General features: G+C 27.5%; 2 protein-coding genes and 1 long non-coding RNA gene across 3 annotated transcripts in view; 2 read left to right on the top strand and 1 right to left on the bottom strand.

Annotated features, from left to right (window-relative positions):
• LOC114941246 (uncharacterized) overlaps positions 1-7,430 on the top strand; it is a 65,636-nt gene extending 58,206 nt beyond the window's left edge. Inside the window, exon 8 of the mRNA XM_085489282.1 lies at positions 1,288-7,430. Within this exon, the coding sequence (XP_085345408.1) occupies positions 1,288-1,398 (111 nt within the window). The 3' untranslated portion in view covers positions 1,399-7,430. The remainder of the gene's footprint in view (positions 1-1,287) is intronic.
• Positions 7,431-7,836: 406 nt separating this feature from the next.
• Fnta (farnesyl transferase alpha) lies at positions 7,837-10,266 on the bottom strand. Its single transcript, XM_029316173.2, has 5 exons — positions 9,799-10,266; positions 9,238-9,592; positions 8,946-9,146; positions 8,631-8,814; positions 7,837-8,254 (listed from the first exon to the last, which is right to left on the bottom strand). Exons 1-5 carry the CDS (start codon positions 9,953-9,955, stop codon positions 8,156-8,158), a joined length of 996 nt encoding a protein of 331 aa, XP_029172006.1. The 5' UTR covers positions 9,956-10,266; the 3' UTR covers positions 7,837-8,155.
• A 775-nt stretch (positions 10,267-11,041) lies between these two features.
• Positions 11,042-12,812, top strand: LOC146719985 (uncharacterized). The gene is made up of 2 exons (XR_014926239.1): positions 11,042-12,000; positions 12,095-12,812. It is a non-coding gene; the product is annotated as an uncharacterized LOC146719985 (long non-coding RNA).
• The last annotated feature ends 5,606 nt before the right edge of the window (positions 12,813-18,418 follow it).

Genomic DNA, 18,418 nt, shown 5'->3' with positions numbered 1-18,418 from the left:
TTCTGCAAATTAACTCGATCTGATAGATTGCCACGAATCGCAGATAATTAACATCCGGTAGTGGTTGCGTTTCTGTCCAAATATATTTGAATGAGAGAGAGAGAGAGAGAGAGAATGTGCAAAATGTGAAACCTACTATATCGCAAACATATTATACATTTACTTGTGCATACAATTATTTATGATCTATTATATTAATGATAAAAGAAAAACTTATTATATTGATTATATTGATTATATTGATAGAATGATTAATGAAATAGAAAAAAATAATATTAATAAATTAACATTAATATTAATATTAATAAATAAAATAATATTAATAAAGTAAGTTATATATATCACAAAAATAATGATGTTATACATAAATTATAAATAATGCATATAATAAATAGAAAAGCGGAGAGAGAAAGCGCGACGCAGTAGAAATAGACTTTCAGTAGTCAGACCGCCCGGTCCGTAGTTGATCAGTTCTACTTTAAGTGACGCATATATACGTGTACATCGACGTACCACCGCAAAAGTGTGAGAAGACGTTTACGTGTGCTTTTCTTTTTCTTTATAATAAAGCGTCTTGGGTCAGTATGGTGGTCCAATCTAGGTTAACTTGGAGTTTTTTTCTGAGTTTAAGCTTTATAATAATTCTATTTATTCATAGTTCAGTCAATCATGTTAGAGTTGCCAGGTTTCATGTATCTGCAATCCCGTGACGTGAAACAAAGAGAGATTTACGGAGCGGATTTTAGTACTTTCCTCTCTATAGAAAGTTTACATAATATCATTATAACATTTTACATAATATCAACTTTTTGACACAACGCTTTATTATAGTTGCAGCATTCATTGAATAATAAAATGGTTTATGTTGTATTATAACACAATATAAATTTAATATTTTCATTTTTATTATTATTTTTATACATATGATAATTATGATTTGTTATACTAAAAGTTACTATAAAATTATTTATTTAAATAATTTTATATAAAATATAAGAATGTGTCTTTATTATATTTTACTGAAGCATCACGTATAATCATTAAAAAAAGATGTAGTCGATTAAATTACATATACCATCGTTTTATTCATGTAAATATGTGAACCAATTATCAGATTAGTATAATCTGTGATTAATTGAATACTTTTTAATCTCTCCAATTGAACGATGTACATATAACTTTTCCATTTTTAGCATTTATCAACAAAATAATAATTGAAAATTTTTAATAAACATTAAAACGTTATAGGAAAAACTTTCAAATATAAATGGACTTTACTTGTTCTAGAAAATGGATGGCAATAGGGACGGCGTAGTGACGCTATCCGAGTTCTTAGAGGCTTGTCGAGCAGATCCGGACATCTCGACCAGCATGGCAGCTCTGGACACTGCCTTCTGACACTCACAGCGTCCGCGATACACAGTATGGACCTGAAAGGATCACTCAGTTAAGAAATAAACCGCTCAATGTTGTACCTTAACTCCCTGGACCAGAGGAAAAAGATTCCTCAAGATGTGTCCCGTCGTCTTGAAACGACTGATATGACAATTTCTCAGAATCGATTGTTTCGAGAGACGACATTGCGTCACTTTGCGCATATACTAGTTCAAAAAAAAAATGTACTCAGTAAAATTTCTAGATATGCAAGAGAAGAGTTGTTATTGAAAACAAAATAGGGAAATACAAATAAAATGGAATCAATAAATGGAGTATTAAAGCTTGAATTTTGCGACTTGAATAATATAACAAAGAGTAACAAATATAATTGTTTTGTGATAGAAGTGAAAACTAAGCGAATATTTGATCGGCGTGCTGTCTGACAGATAGAATGTTTGTACGATTAGATATCAGAATCTGCAAATATATAAAAAAATAAATGAACAGATTGGGGAGTCGAAGTAACGAGCATGTGTTATAACGATATTTTAAAATAAATTTGATATTTGCTGATATTTTGCTTGAAATTTGTTTAGAAAATGATAAAATCGTATACAAATAGCACAATATCTTTTACAAAAGAATGTATGTAATGAGCCTTTCCCTAGTAGCTCTCAAGTGTCGGCAAAGTGATGTGTAACAATTTCATAAAGCTTTAGTATTAGTCAGTATAAGGTGGGGTTAGTGAATAAAAGCGATTCTTTGTATCGAGTGGACATTATACATTATCGTAAGTCGTAAACGCAAAATGTTTCAGAATGTATTTTAAAGATTTATGCATGTCGGTTATTCGCATTCTATTTTATTTTTCTTGTGGAAATTTTCAACTCAAATTACTATTCGTTGATATTTATATACCGTGTTAACGAACAGGCAACATACACATCCATATAAAAATATAAAAGGTAGAAATATACAATAATTATATTATATATATTTTTTTAAATTTACATATTAAATTAAAGTTTTCGGTATTAATATTACGTTGCGCTTATACGTATTTTTTAATATATCTTAAACGATAGATACATTAATTAAAGTACTTAAAAATTGTGTTTTTGAGTTATATATTGCAGCGGCAGAAAACACAAGCATATATTCAGTCGCATTTTAGACAATTGCAATAAACATATAAATGCTTGTAATTTTCGTACAATTTATAGTAACAGCGTGTGAGTTTAGCGTGCATATGGAAACTGCAACACAAAGGACAAAGTTAAATGTGAGAATGAGCGTCAACTCACGAATGAGATATACAAAGTTTATCATGAATCCCGTTATACAGCTGGACATGTCAAGCGGGATTTGTTGTTTCTAGTGCGTAAGCATGTAGATATGGTAAGCGATATCAAAATATTTATTTTTGTGACAGGTAAGCGTATTATTGTTGTAAGATTCTAGATCGTAAAAACTGCGTGCTGCTAAAGAAAGAGAGAAGCAAATTAAATTAACCAAAAATGAAAAGTGTGAAAGAAATATATATGCATTGAAAGAGCAGGGAATCTCTATCGAATCTGACGTTCGGATGATCTCTGTTGCCGAAAATATACGCGAAGTGTACATTTTATTATAATTATCCAACGACTCGTGGAGACTGGACCAAGGCTTCCGCGATGGGCGAAGAAGATTTACTTGAGCGAAATATATTTAATCATTTTCTATCACTGCCTACTTCTGGTTAACTATAAATAAGGAGGAATGGACAAGCGAACGAAACGAGAATATCTTCGATGCATCTCGAAATTAGCGAATCTGATCAAAATTGTTGATATTATAGATTGGAAAATAAACGAAAAATGTAAATTATTTATTTTAGATATATATACAAATACATATTCTTTCGTTACGAGTACGTTTCTTATAAAATATATATTCGAGATAACAAGTCGCAAGCCGATATTTGAATATTCCTCCGATCTAGAGAGTAATGCAGTACGGCGACTAACTCTTCTTCAACAACAAAGCTGACAAAACTCTAACTCACGCGATGCATCAATAATTATGTCGAGCGTTGAGAGGAATAGATATAGAAGTGAATGCGAATAAAAAAAATAATGTCAGAGCGAAGAAAAACAAAGAGATAGGTCGCATACACAGATGGAATTACAGGCGTAAAGATTTCTTCGATTTTTAGCAGCGCCTATTCATAGAGCATAAGACTTACATGTAAATTGAGATAAACATCGAATGTTGTCTCATATCAACTCGATCACTACCGCATGTCTTTGAAGTTACGTAAGTAAGTGTATAAAAGACAGAAACGGGGTAACTGTATCGCATAGATAATTTCGAGCTCGATCGGACGTTAGTTTTAAAACATGAGAAGGGAAAGAAGCAAGTACTCTTACCCCACGATGGTTAATCGAAAATAAGCTAGATTTAATATGTTGTGAGCTTTTTTATGCGCCGCAATTAGTTTTAGAATAATATCTTATTATTTTTTAACGCAAAACTAGACTGACGGTAAAACTGGAATATTATTAAATTTACAAGATGTAAAAAGAGAGCATGTGCTGCAAGATAGTAATTGATAAGGAAAGACAAAGTTCTAGTATCTTATTTTGGATGTAAATTCTAATTATGCCTTAACGCCACTGTGTGTTTAATTCATCTTGTCTTTTTCATATCTCTCTGCGCATGTATTACGTCTGCTTTTTCTCTGCTAAAAACATGTAATTCAGTATACACTTCTCTATAGCCTCGCTATACTTGTCACTGTCATTCTAAGCTAGATTAATCTCTATTATATGCTAGAACGTCGAACTGCATGTTATCTTCTTTCGCAAACATCGAGTTATATAGAGGAAATGTCGTAAACTTTTAGTAATGTAAGTTCAATTATAATTTATCAAAAAACTATAGAAAAGTTTGATTTTAATTTAACTCTTGCTACACAATACAAATTATTTTATGTCAACGATAAGAAAACGAGCTACTTGATAATTATTATTGCAAGATAAGAATATATATATTAAATATATATATATATATATATATATATATATGTGTGTGTGTATGCAGTAAAAAAAGATATCAATTCTCGATTTTAATGTGTTATGCGAACGAAAAAGAGTAATATGCAGTGCTAAATAATTTCAAAATTTTGATTTAACTTATTTGTAATTATACTATGCTGAACTATGAGCTATAATCGTACTGTTTCCCTTAGATTTTAGATACTCTGACAGTTTTATACATATATATTATTGGACAATAAAACTTTTCTTTTATAACGCGATCAGAAACAGAGATTTAATTGTAGTATTGTTTGTATTAAAAATTTGATAGAATAATATTTCCTTATTTCTCAGAAAGTATTCGATATATGATTACCTAAAATCCAATTATCATATTCTAAAAATATAATCGGCAAATGTTTTAGAAATAAAATTCATTTATGATTCACGAGAAATTATTAAAATTAAAATAAAAAACTTATTATCAGATCTAAATTCGATCTCTCTTTAGATAAAAATCAGTAACTATTTCTCATTATTAGACTGATTATTTATTCTTGTATTTACATACAATAAATTGCATTTACATAAATGCACACATACAAAATAAATTTAAGGAAACTCGTAAATATCTCAGTACGTTTCTGATCGCCAAAAAATTGAAATACTTTTTAGCATATTTGTTGCATGTCTAACACTCTATAACAATCTATACAATATAAAAAAAAATTAAAAGAAAACGAGACAAATTAGTTTATTCAATGTGCTTACGCAAGATCAACATTTGCATAAAATTAAATTATCTCTCGCTATTTTTCACAATATTCAAAAAATCTGTATAACTTAATGCTGCTGTTATATGTATAGTTGATATAGATTTTTGGTTGCATTGGTCTTAAAATTTGTCATACTGTTTCCAATAAACAAATAATTGGAAAAAATGATAGAATAGAGCATATCTTTTCGATCGATTCTATTACGTGGATACTATTCATGTGTAGCTAACTATTCAGCTACAAGGCTCCACAAAGCCGCGAGTACTACTATCTTGACCCTTTTAATGTAGAGAGATTATACTCGAATAGAATTCAAAGATCTATCAAAATCTATCTCTTCTCTGTAGATAGTTAACCGAAAGTACTTTCGGTGATATTTATCATAGACGTTATAGCTGCTGGACAGAGAAAATAAAACATGATTTGATTTGTCAAAGTGACGCAAAAATGAAAATGATAGAAGTACCAAAACGGAAAAGTAACATTTGTTGTTTACGAGAGTTCAAGAAAAATAGGAAGACAGAGAGCAAGAAAGTGTGTGTGTGTGTATGTGTGTGTGTGTGTGTGTGTGTGTTTATGTGCACGGGTGTGTGCGTATATTTGAAAAAAAAGAGATTATTAAATAGAAAATAATAAACAATTTTATGGCATCAAGCTATATATACACGTACTATAGAAAGAGCTGACAGATGGTCCAATCATTCAAGAATAGCCTGTGTTATGCAAAGTATGAGAGAAAAGTACGTGCAAAGAGATATAATTATATATAAAATGTTGTTAAACAGAGCATTGCAGAGACACATTTGCATAGTCGTATAAAATTACAAAAACGAATTTTCAATTATTTAATTAAATTTAATATAATAAAATTATTTCTTTTTCATATTTAATTATTAAATTTTTAATTAAATTTTTAATTAAATTAACATTTAAATCATAGTTATATATGTTTTTTAATTTTTGTGTTGTAATTAACATACAAACTTCTTCAAGTAGTTACTTCGAAACAAGAAATATATCTATATATACCAATATACGAGTATATTGAGTTGATAGATTTATGTTGAGTTTATGAAAGTAATTAATTTGTAATGTACTTTAAAATATGACTTTAAATGGCCTAGCAACATATATTTTAAACAGTCTAATAGTTGTTATTGAAATAGATGCAGAGCTATATATGTCTGATTTATATAAAGATATTCCCCTGTTTATCCAAAATCAACTATTGTATAATTATACGACAAAGTATATGTGTCATGTTTATGCATTACAAAGATATGTTAGGTAATTTCTCAAGCATCGTACGTTGAATACAACAAAGTTGAACAGAAATTTTATTATAATGTTAAAAAATGGAGAATTTTAAACAGATTAAAAAAAGACAACAGGTAAAAAATATTCATATATATTTTCAATGTAAATCAAGTATGTGTATATACTTGTGGTAAAGACTACGTATCTCATAGCTTTAACAATACGCCAATACCTAGGTGGAAACAACTTCTTTGATAGTGATACGTTAGTCGTGAATCATGATCAACGACATGTGCAACGTTTCGTAGTAAAAGGAAGCTGTTTAGTCAATAATTAAATGTGTTCTGGTAACAAAGATGATATGTTTCCACTCGAGGAAAAGCGCATAAAGAAATAATCGTTTGGATGTTGATTGTTAAATGTTAGGATAGCAGGATTCGGCGTTATATCCTTTCAACCCAAACTATAATACTGAAAGTCCCCTTAATTGCGTACAACTTGCATTTTATTAATTGATCGTTTCTTATCTTTAACTACACAATATCAATATTGTGTCATTATTTTATTTAATGCAATTTTCAATATGTGTATTTATTATGTAAAATACGTGTATAATTCAGCTCAACATGGCCTTTTCTTGCACGCAGATTTTGAAAAAAATGAAACATTTGCAGTCATTGTCATCCCTTTCCGAAACAAAAATCGTCATTTCTCACTTCAAATATTTGGGTCCCGAAAAGATAGCAATTGAACATACAAGCGAAATTTTTCGTATTATCTAAGAATAAGAATTTGAAAAGATTGTATATTAAGCACAATTTTATGTATCGTTGTTTAAAAAATTTTATATTTTGCATCATCTTTTTAATTGTGTTTCGAAAGTTATTATCGCAATTATATATACATATTAATTATAATTAATTAAATCAATTATTTATTGTATTAATCTATATTTTAAAAATATGTAACTATTTTATAAATAAATAGACAACCAACACATATATATATGTCGTTGCTTTATTATTTGCTCTATTATTAATGTTATAGAGTTTAATTATATGTAGAAAATTGTAAAATATTTGATTATACGATTATATTTATGTTAAGGATATCAGAAGTAAAAAATTAATCTATCGAAATATTTCAGAAAAATACGTCTTTATAAAAAAAAATATACCATAATCAAAGCAACATGCATACGTATTAATAATTAGGAAACCATAAATATCCAATTAGAAAAATTTTTCAATTTTACCGACCTTTATACTGCATAATGTTAATGTAGCAATTTTATTAGCTTATTAATATTATGTAAATATTCTGGAACTGCAAACTGATATAAATGATCATAATATAATCAAAGACTTGCAGCTGTTTCAGGAACTATATAAAATGATCAACATAAAAAGTAATGCACGTCATTTTATTTAAATTAACAATATTGGTATAATACATCTCATTGGTATAATACATCTCAAAGTGATATTAAATTTTACATAACATAATTTTGACAAGTTAACAAACCCTAATTTCATTTCCAGATAAAGATACTTTTATTTTATATACCAATTGTGCAAATTACTCTGAGAACATTTTATTATTATACAAATTTGTATAGATAAAGAGGCGATGATGAGGCCAAGATGTATCAACCATATAGATTGACATATATAAACATTGTCTAAAATTTGAACAATTTACGGTGTAGGATTGTTCTAATTTTTAATTTTAAGGTTCTGTTTTCAATTTTATCTTTAGCTGACTAGCCACATAATTCCAGTATCGCCATCTTATTGTATCATATTTCTTTGACAAATCCTTGCAAAGCTAAAACATTAAGTGCATATTTTATTGCAATTATAATTATATTAATGTATAATATAAAATATTATATATATAATTATACTATAAAATAAATACACAAATTAAAAAAGTATAAACAATGACATTAATCAGAAATAATTCATGATATATTCAATAAATCAAAGTATTGCGATTCCAAATAAAACTTTAAATGGCAATCCTGAATTCAATGAAAAATAAAAAGTAAGAATAATATAAAATATAGAAACAAGAAATATAAGAGAAAGACAATGAAAGCAAGAGAAATGAGAAAAACTTAAACTGGCTAAACCTAAAAGATTGGATTTTAGGTATCAAATATATTAAAAGAAATTTTATACACATACAAAAATTGACTTACTTCATATGCAGAATTAATGTGAAACAAAGAAAATGGGGTTTCATCAGATGAACATTTCTCTTGACAAATATCAATTATACAGGCCAACAAATGATTGGTGCGGCATCCTTCTTTATACATTTCTTCACATTTATGTCTTACTTTTTCATTATAACCTAAGCCTTTGCTATCATGTAACAGTATTCTAAAAATATAATTTGTAAACAAATATATATATACATATATTCAAATTATATATATAATATCATTTTAATATTATTTTGCTTCTTTAATTAAACTTTCAATTATACATAAAAAATAAATAAATATAATTACCCTCTTAAGTAATTCCAAGCACTCTCATTTCCTTTTGATAGTTCTATTTTTTCCAGTGCAAAATCAACTTCCCTATTTATCACTTCTTGTTCAAAATTAGTTGTATTACTTATGACAAAATATCGCTGATTCCAAGCAGAATTGTTACGAACATCATCATTTAACAATTGTTCTACATATTCCAATTCATTGTCATATAAACTGTATTCATAATTATATACATATGTATTATATATAATAGAAGAATATTTATTATAATTCCATATATACATAGTTATAAAAATATACTAACTTGAAAGTTTGTATGCACCATTGACGGTGTTGCCAAGCATGATAATTCTTCGCATCCTTACATAAAACACTTTCTATAAATGCTAATTCTTCATTAGGATCTTGCAACCATTCAACGATGACTTTTCTATGATGCCAAACTTGATAATTTTTAGAATTATATTTTATCATACGATCTGTATACTTTAATTCCTCCTGTAAGTTCTTTGCCAAAGCTTTAAGGATCTCTCTTCTGTATTGCCATACAGTATAATTAGCTGGATTAAGCCATATACAGGCTTCTGTTAAAGCTAATGCACGCTCTGACTTTTCACCTGACTTCAGAATGGCACGGAAATAATCATAGGCATCCTTGACTAAAAATCAACATTAATAAATAATTGATAAATAAAAGCATATAAAATTATATAAAACTATAATTATATTAGCATAAAATTTCTTTATAGGTAATAAGTTTATGTATTAATAATATAAAAAATAAGATGCAAATGTGCTATATAATATTTAATTCAGTAATAATAATGTACTTAATAATATAATCTTTAGAATTATATATGCTTACACTTTTCGGAATATGCAATTGCTACAACAGGATGAGGTCCATCATCCTGGGGTAAAGGAGTCACGTCACTCCATTCATCGCGGTCTTTATACAAAATCCACGGCGTTTTTTCGTGATTATCACCACAATTTAATTCGTCGTCAGAACTATCCGACATGCTCTGCTTTAATATTGTAAAAAAAAAAATGAGATCGCACACGAGAGTTGTTTAATGAGTTTTAACCTCTCCTAAACACTTCGCACTCTATATTCTTCTAAAGATACATATTTAAAGACATACACATCAAATACTATTATCAAATGACATCAAATCTTTGTAAATATGTGTTTTATCATTGTTTTCGGAATAAAATAGAAAATGTACGTAAAATGCACATTGATGCAAAAAGAAAAAGATGAAAAAAGATGTATATATTTATCAGCTGACAGCTGAAACCCGATATGACGTATAAAGACTAAAGACTAAAAACGATAAATCATGGCTAGAGAAAAAGAGCTAGACGATGGCTCTCTAGGGAATTTTTAATCTTCTCGTTGCGCATGTGCATATAGCCACAGATTAATAGCACAGACACAGATTAATAGACAGATCGCCAAAGGCCTGCCTAAAGAAGAGACCGCCATCTTCGTGCGATAGACTTTGCCCCTTACCGACACACTTTGCCCCTGGTTCGAGTCCGTGCTAAATTCGTAGACTTGAACCAAAAGACTTTGCCCCTGGTTCGAGTCCGTGCTAAATTTCGTAGACTCGACCAAAAGACTTTGCCCCTGGTGCAAGTCCAGGCTAAATTCGTTTGACATTACCAACAGACTTTGCCCCTGGTGCGAATCCAGGCTAATTGATCATGAGACCAATTTGAGAGATTTGGCCCCCGTTGTGTGTGTGTGTGTGTGTGTGTGTGTGAGAGAGAGAGAGAGAGAGAGAGAGAATATTTTACATATATGCATATATATATAAAATTTATTAAATATAAAAAATATATTTTTTACACATAAAATGTTTTTTTATTGAAATAATCACGATTATAAATGTGATATAACACAGTGTTCTAAAATTTTTTAATTAAATTTTTTAATTAAATTTTATTAAAGAAAATTACTTGAAATTTTTTACATTAAGAATTTAAAGGCTCCTTATTCTCTTGTAGAAATTTATCACTACGCCAATTAATCACTTATTTTGAGTATTTAAAATACTATAATATACAGTAATTTAAGTATTCGAAATAAAAGTGATTAATTACTCGAAATAAGTGATAAATTGGCGTTACTAGTAATAAATTTCTATAAGGGTTGAAATAAAGTATAAGAGATAAATAGGCTATATGTGAGCCGTATGCGAAATGTGAGATGTAAGACGCATATTGAAATTTAATTTTTCGATATAACTTTCAAAAATGTACACGAGGTACAAAAAATTAGCTTGGACATTTGTAAGACTTAAAATTGGGATTAATTCTCAATTCTATTAATTAAATTTCGATATAACACACCTTACATCCGCGCACGGCTCACATATATATATAGCCCATTTATTAGTGCAATTTTTAAGTTCCTTATTTTTCAAAGTTCACCTTTTTACGTTATCAAATATTTTTACGTTTTCAAGAATTTTATATTTTTACTTACCGCAGTTTCTTATCCAAATGTAAAATCTTTTATCGCAGTCTATAAAAAATTGAAACAATTTACAATTTTATGATATAATATTATTATTATTACAATTTCTATATATATGCACATCTGTCAAATATCGTGATTTATTTCACATTATTATTATCAAAAAAAAAAAAAAAAAAAACAAAAACACTTGCAACAATCAAAAATAAACCGCCTGCCGCGAACGGAAAATGCCAAGAAAGCACGCAATTTCCGCGAATCTCGTAATTTTTTTGAAAAATCAACAATTTCAACGAAATTGTAAATTCTTCAAATCACTGCACAAGTATAATTTACAATAATAATTTTCAGTAACTACGATAAAAAATCGTATACTGAAAACCGCAAACGAAAGTGCAATGGGAGTAAGAGTAAAGTCTGTGATAAAATTAATTGGCAATAGAAAATTAATAATTTTCAAATAGAAAAATTTTGAAATTACCGAGGATTTACAAATAATAAAGTAAAAATATTAAATAATTTATGTGACTTTGTATAGTGAACACATCAACTTGGCGGAATCTTGACTACTCATCAATTTAAGTAAGCAATTCTAAACACAATTAAGATCTTTCACATAAAAAAAAATAACTTATTAATATAAATTAATATACCAAAAAAATAAAAATATACTTAGACAATCACGGTGAAATATACTGCAATGACGAACTTACTCGGAAATATCCTTGATGATGGGGACTAACTTTTTGATGCTGGATAACATCTAATTGTTTTCAATTCTCATATCAAGCGGTTCTGACGATAATTTTAACTAATAATGTTCAAAAGAATTGATGACGTGGAATGGGCCGTCAACCTGTTCTACTAACAACAGGGAACTCGTTTACATGTTTTTTGACATAATCAAAAAATTTACCATCTTAACTAAAAAATGGTTAGCCGATTAGAAAAAATATCTAATTTAATAAATGTTATAAGCGTAACCCAATTTAAATTCATCGACTTATTAAACCAAAATGTTCATTAAAAAATAGACTCTAATGCGTAATATGTCATAATTTTTCTTAAGAGAATTTTTATTGTTTTTATATTTACTGAAGAAGGCTGAGGTAACAGCCGAAACGTTTTATTATTTTTATTATCATTGTATCTACTAAGAAATAAATCAATTATGTGTTGACATTACATCTCTCACTAATTTAATATGCTCGTTATAGTTGGCCCTGTCTTTCTAAATCTTAATTTTATAATATCACACGAGCCTTGTCTTTAAATATCTAATTGTTTTCCTTATTAAATTTAAATAATTTATGTTTTCGAATTTTGCTCGCGGAGAGGATCTTTAAAACAAGATTTTTAGAAGAGAGGACCTTTAAAATATAAACAGGCAAAAACGTTGGAAAAATTAAAGCGCGCGTTTAAACAGATAAACGCAATGAAATAAATACGCAATTGTTTTTACTTATCGCTGTAAGCTCACAAGCTTCTGACGTGCTATACACTTTTATATAATATATACAAGGTGTCCGGTAACTAACGGACCAATGATTAAGGGCGGATTCTCTGGCTAATTTGGAGACGATTTTTCCTTAGCAAAAATGTTGAGAAGTCAATAATTTTCGAGTTATAAGCGATTGAAAAAAATAGGTTTTTTGAAAACTAAACGTTTTGGAGTTAAAAGTCTAACATAATTACATTCTTCAGTTAATTTCAGGTAGAGTTTACTATAATAAAATTTTAATTTAAGGCTTAGTTATAAAGATACATAATGACAAAGATTGGAAAGTTGTAAAAAATGATGACCTTTTTCGACATTTTTGCTGAGGAAAAATCGTTCCCAAATTGACCAAAGAATCCATTTGTAATCATTGGTCTGTTAGTTACCGGACACCCTGTATATTGGACACGAGTTTCGTTTGTTTCAGATTCTCGAGAGTTGAAGTAGGAACATACGAGTATCATATATCGTTTGTGACTTGCCGAATGAAAGCAAGACAGAGAGCGAACGAGATGATGAGCTTAATAGCTCATAATGTTATAAATAAATAAATAAAAAATTATAACCTGACCTACTAGTTATTGAATCTTTTTTTAATAAAATATAATTAATTTAATTTATTCTAGTCATTTTTATATGAGAAAAATAATATCACGTATACGTTTTATAATGAATTAATATATTTCGGGAATCGAATTATATATTCTTAATAATATAAAAGTGTTCAAAAATTATATTTGACTTTTAATTTTAATTATTTTATAGCAAAGAGTTCCGAAATCTCTTACACACATAATGGGGATTTTTTTCATCCATATAATTCGCAATTAAGTATATATGTTAATTATTAATTTTAATAAAATAAAAATTAAAATTAAAGGTCAAATATAATTTTTAAACACAAATATATTAAATTAATTATAAAACGTATACCCATGATAGTATTTTTCTCGTACAAAAATAATTAGAGTAAATTAAATTAATCATAAAAGATTAAAAATTAATTAAAGAATTTAAACTTATATTTTATATAATAATAATAAAACATTTTATTACGTCAAACCGTCGTGAAATAATTAAATAAAATTTGCTAGTTACGTCAAAGTCAAGTTTTCTAAGCTTATAAAACATTTTATTAAAAAACAGATTCAATAAATATAAGTACATGTTATATATATACTTATATTTATTAAATCTGTTTTTTTTATAAAATGTTTTATTATTATCATATAAAATATAAATTATTTAATTATTTTTTTATTTTTTTATGAGTAATTTAATTTATTCTAGTTATTTTTGTACGAGAAAAATACTATCACAAGTATACGTTTTATAACAAATTAAATATATTTATGTTCAAAAATTATATTTGACCTTTAATTTTAATTTTGTATTTTATTAAAATTAATAATTAACATATATACTTAATTGCGAATTATATGGATGAACAAAATCCCTATTATGTGTGTAAGAGATTTCGGAACTCTTTGCTAAAATAATTAAAATTAAAAGTCAAATATAATTTTTGAACACTTTTATATTATTAAAAATATATAATTCGACTCTCGAAATATATTAATTCATTATAAAACGTATACGTATTAGTATTTTTCACATATTAAAATGATTAGAATAAATTAAATTAATTATTAAAAAACTAAAAATTAATTAAACGACTTAGACTGAGATGATAATAATAATGAAACATTTATTAAAAAATAATTATAATAGGTCAGGTTAATATTTTATTTATTTATTTATTTATAACATCATAAAATTCTGTCCTTTCCGAAATACGCGAACGCTACGAAAAGATAAATCTCGTACATGCCGCCGGACGATTTATGGCATGAGAGTCTTATTGGGAAGTATTAATGTTACTGCTTTGACCCATACGATAGGGTGAAATCAGTAGAAAGGGTTCTCCTTATCCAGCCCTTTGGCGATCGTCTTTTAATTTGTGATAAGCCTTTTAAAATGCAAAAATATGTATATGAAATTGAAAAGTATTGCGTTTTTGCAAAAAGAAAATGTTATCAAAAATATAGAAAAAGAACAGAAAAATATATCTGTTAGTAATTAGTTTCAAAAATTTTAATAGATAAAAAATTTTTACCCTTTTAAAATTAAGGTTTTTGAAAAAAAACAAAATCATAAAATTTTTTCTTAAAGAATTTAAAAAAAAAAATTCAAGAAAAAGATGATACATCGCAAATGAAACAATGTTTTAAAAACCTAGAAATTTGTTTTGTTACGAAAACTTTTTTTGCACAAAATACACTCTTTCCATTCTCTCTCAATTCTATTTTCTCTCGATTCTTTATTTTATAACATATAGATTTATAAAATCAAAATTATAACTTAACTTTTTTTGTTTTTGGTAAAAATTCTTTAAAAACAACATTGTAGTTAAGACATTCAAGCCTTTTTGAAGAATTAAAATTTTTTCTTTTTGAAAAATACTTTGTTTTTTAATTTTTAATTGTCTATTTTTCGACAAATCTCAAAATGTTTTTAAATTATAATAAATTACTCTTTTAAGAGAGAAAAAAAACAGCAGATACTTATAAAAGGTGTGCAAAATGGAATTTTTTTTTTTTTTTTTTTTTTTTTACAAAGTATAAATTTATCTAAAAAAAAATTAGTTTTTTCTCCTTTTTTCTCGCCTTAAAGGTTTCTGTGTGACTGTTTTGGCTTTCTTTCTGCTGCCATTGTAAAATAAATTTTTAAAAAATAGTTTTTGAGATGTACTAGCCTGAAATCCGTATTTTAAAATTTTTTAATTAAAATACCTTTGGTTGCCCCCCAAATAGTCAAGTCGCTGGTGGAGTTCGTTCGTTTTTTTTTTTTATTTTTTCGGTCATATATTTTTTACCCAAGATCTCCGTAGTTGGCAACAATTCCTTAAGTTTATCGCCATAAATAGAAAAAAGTAAATATAAAGATTTCACTATAAAATGTTAAAAACAATTTTAATATATATTTTCTTGTGGTAATTGTGTTTTAAAATTTCTTCAAATTTTCGATTTGATCGGGAAATTCCTTTGCTGTAACAGTTTTCAACTTTTTCCCTTTTTAACTTTATTGCCTTTGATATTGTCAGCTTTTTTTAACCATTTTTTAAATTTCATTTTGCTAAGGAAAACCACTAGTTTAAATAAAAAGTAAAAAAAAATAAGGGGGTTAGACTAAATGAAATTTATAGAAAATCCCCTTATTTTTTTAAAAACGACTCAGTTAGGGAAAACCCCCAATTTTTTACCAATTTTAAATTTTAAAAACTTGGAGACGAAAAATAAAAGCATCATTTTTTACTGATTTTTTTTATAAATTAAATATATTATAGAAAATTTACATACTTGTTGTTCTTTCCCAGTTCCTTTGTCTCTGGTGATACATGCACTTATACCATTCGCATCGATATCAAATGTTACTTCTATTGTGGTACACTCTTGGGGCAGGGTGGAATGCCAATAAGACTAAACTGCCCCAGAAGTTTTTTACATTAGCCTTTTCCCCGCTCGCCTTGGGTGAACTTTAATCTCGATTTGAGTCTGACCTTTGCTGCCTGTAAAAAATACTTGACTCTTCTTTGTAGGTATAGTTGATTTCGAGAAATTTAAACTTGTGAAGACCCCACCAAGTGTTTCAATACCTATACAGAAATATTTAAAATGGATTTTTTGGTTTAATTAATACAAAATTTGCAACTTCATTATAAAGTTTAAATAATTAAAAACTCAGCAAATCAATGTCTTATATATCATCAGAGAGAAGATTAGTCTAATTACATCATAGTTTATAATATAAACAAAATTAATAGAACGATTAAATAATAATTACCTAATGACAAAGGAAAGTAACATCAAGAAGTAGAACATCTGTCACATCTCTGCAAGTTACACCTCCTTGAAACTGCAGCCCCAAAACTGCTACAGCCATCTGGATTTACAGCTTTTGATGGGTTGTCTACCAAATATTTCTTAAAACTGTCTGTTGTACTTTAGGAAACCCCTAGTCAAGCCACCAACCAAAAACTTCACCAATATCAGATTTGTAACTTGGGCATCAGAAAGCGCTTTCTGACATGGTTGAATTGTACGTTTAATCAGATCATTTACTAGACTCTCAAATTTACTTCTGGATAGCTAAGATTCAAGTTTTTTGGCCCACTAGAACCCCATGTAAGATATGGTAGTTTAATATCCGGTTTGGAAGGAGAACTTGACAATTTCAATTTTAGCCTTTTCTGAAGCTTCTTTCAATCTTTGCATTGCCATTGCATCTTTAGTTACATCTATGCCTTGCGTAATATTTAATAAAATTTTTAATGATATTGATTTTAAATTTATTTCAATGTAATAACTAATTTTATTTTGTGCAAAATAGTGTGTATACCTCTTTTTTAAATTCAGATACAAGGTAATTTAAATAATGCATTATCAAAATCCTCTCCTCCAAGAATGTATCTCCATTTGTAAATTTTACTTCAAAAACGCCCTTTTGGATTTCTAAAAATTGAGGGTATCAAAAGTACCTCCACCTAAATCATAAAAAAGCAATGCTGAAAAAAAAAAAAACAATACAAATAAACACATCTATTTTCCCTTTTACAAAATATATAAAATATTATCGCACAGCTTTTAGAAAAATATCTCAATATGTTTAAGATACAGGATTTTCAAAAATAAGAATTATTTTACACAACGCTTTTCAAGTCTTTTCATATTATATAAATCAATTTAAATATAATTTTCTTACATTATTTCCTGTTATCCATGCCATATGCAAGTGCAGCTGCAGTTGGTTCGTTTATAACTCGAAGAACATTCAATCCAGCTATTTGTCCAGCATCTTTTTTTGTTGTCGTTTTTGAATCATTGAATATGCTGGTACAGTAATAACAGCTTTTTTTCCCGGAGTATTCAAATAAGCTGCAGCCTTTTCCTTCTTTTTCATAAGTACAAATGCTCCTATTTTGATGGGAGAGTACATTTTTCCAAATCAGCACTTGTACCATGCATCTGTTGGATGCTTTCACAATTTATATGTTACCACTTTCCTATAAAAATAAATTATATAATAGTAATAATATTAGCAAATATAATTATATTATATAAACTGTTGTAAAATAAATATGATGCTTACATACCCTTTTTACTTCAGGATCTTCATATCTTCGTCCAATTAATCGTTTTGTTGCATAAAATGTTTTAACAGAATTTGTTACTGCTTGACGTTTGGCAGGCATGCCAATAAGCGTTTATCATCTGAAGAAAAAATTTTTTTTTGCAAAGAAAAAACAAAAAAGACAAAGGTTTAAATTTAAAAGAAACAAAATTAAAATTTAAAAAAATTTCCCAAAAATTGTTTCTTTTCCCCGGGATCATTTTTTAAATTTTTAATTCTAGTTACAAAAAAAAAATTAAAAATTTTAAATTAAATTTTTGATAAAAAAAATTTCCTTCGTAAAAGCAACATAAAAGGGGGGGCCTAAACCTT

Source organism: Nylanderia fulva, unplaced genomic scaffold (assembly GCF_048542155.1).
Source record: "Nylanderia fulva isolate GAGA-0341 unplaced genomic scaffold, ASM4854215v1 Scaffold8, whole genome shotgun sequence".
NCBI lineage: Eukaryota > Metazoa > Arthropoda > Insecta > Hymenoptera > Formicidae > Nylanderia > Nylanderia fulva.
Note: the sequence above shows the minus strand (reverse complement) of the source record. Positions and strands in the feature narration are given on the sequence as shown.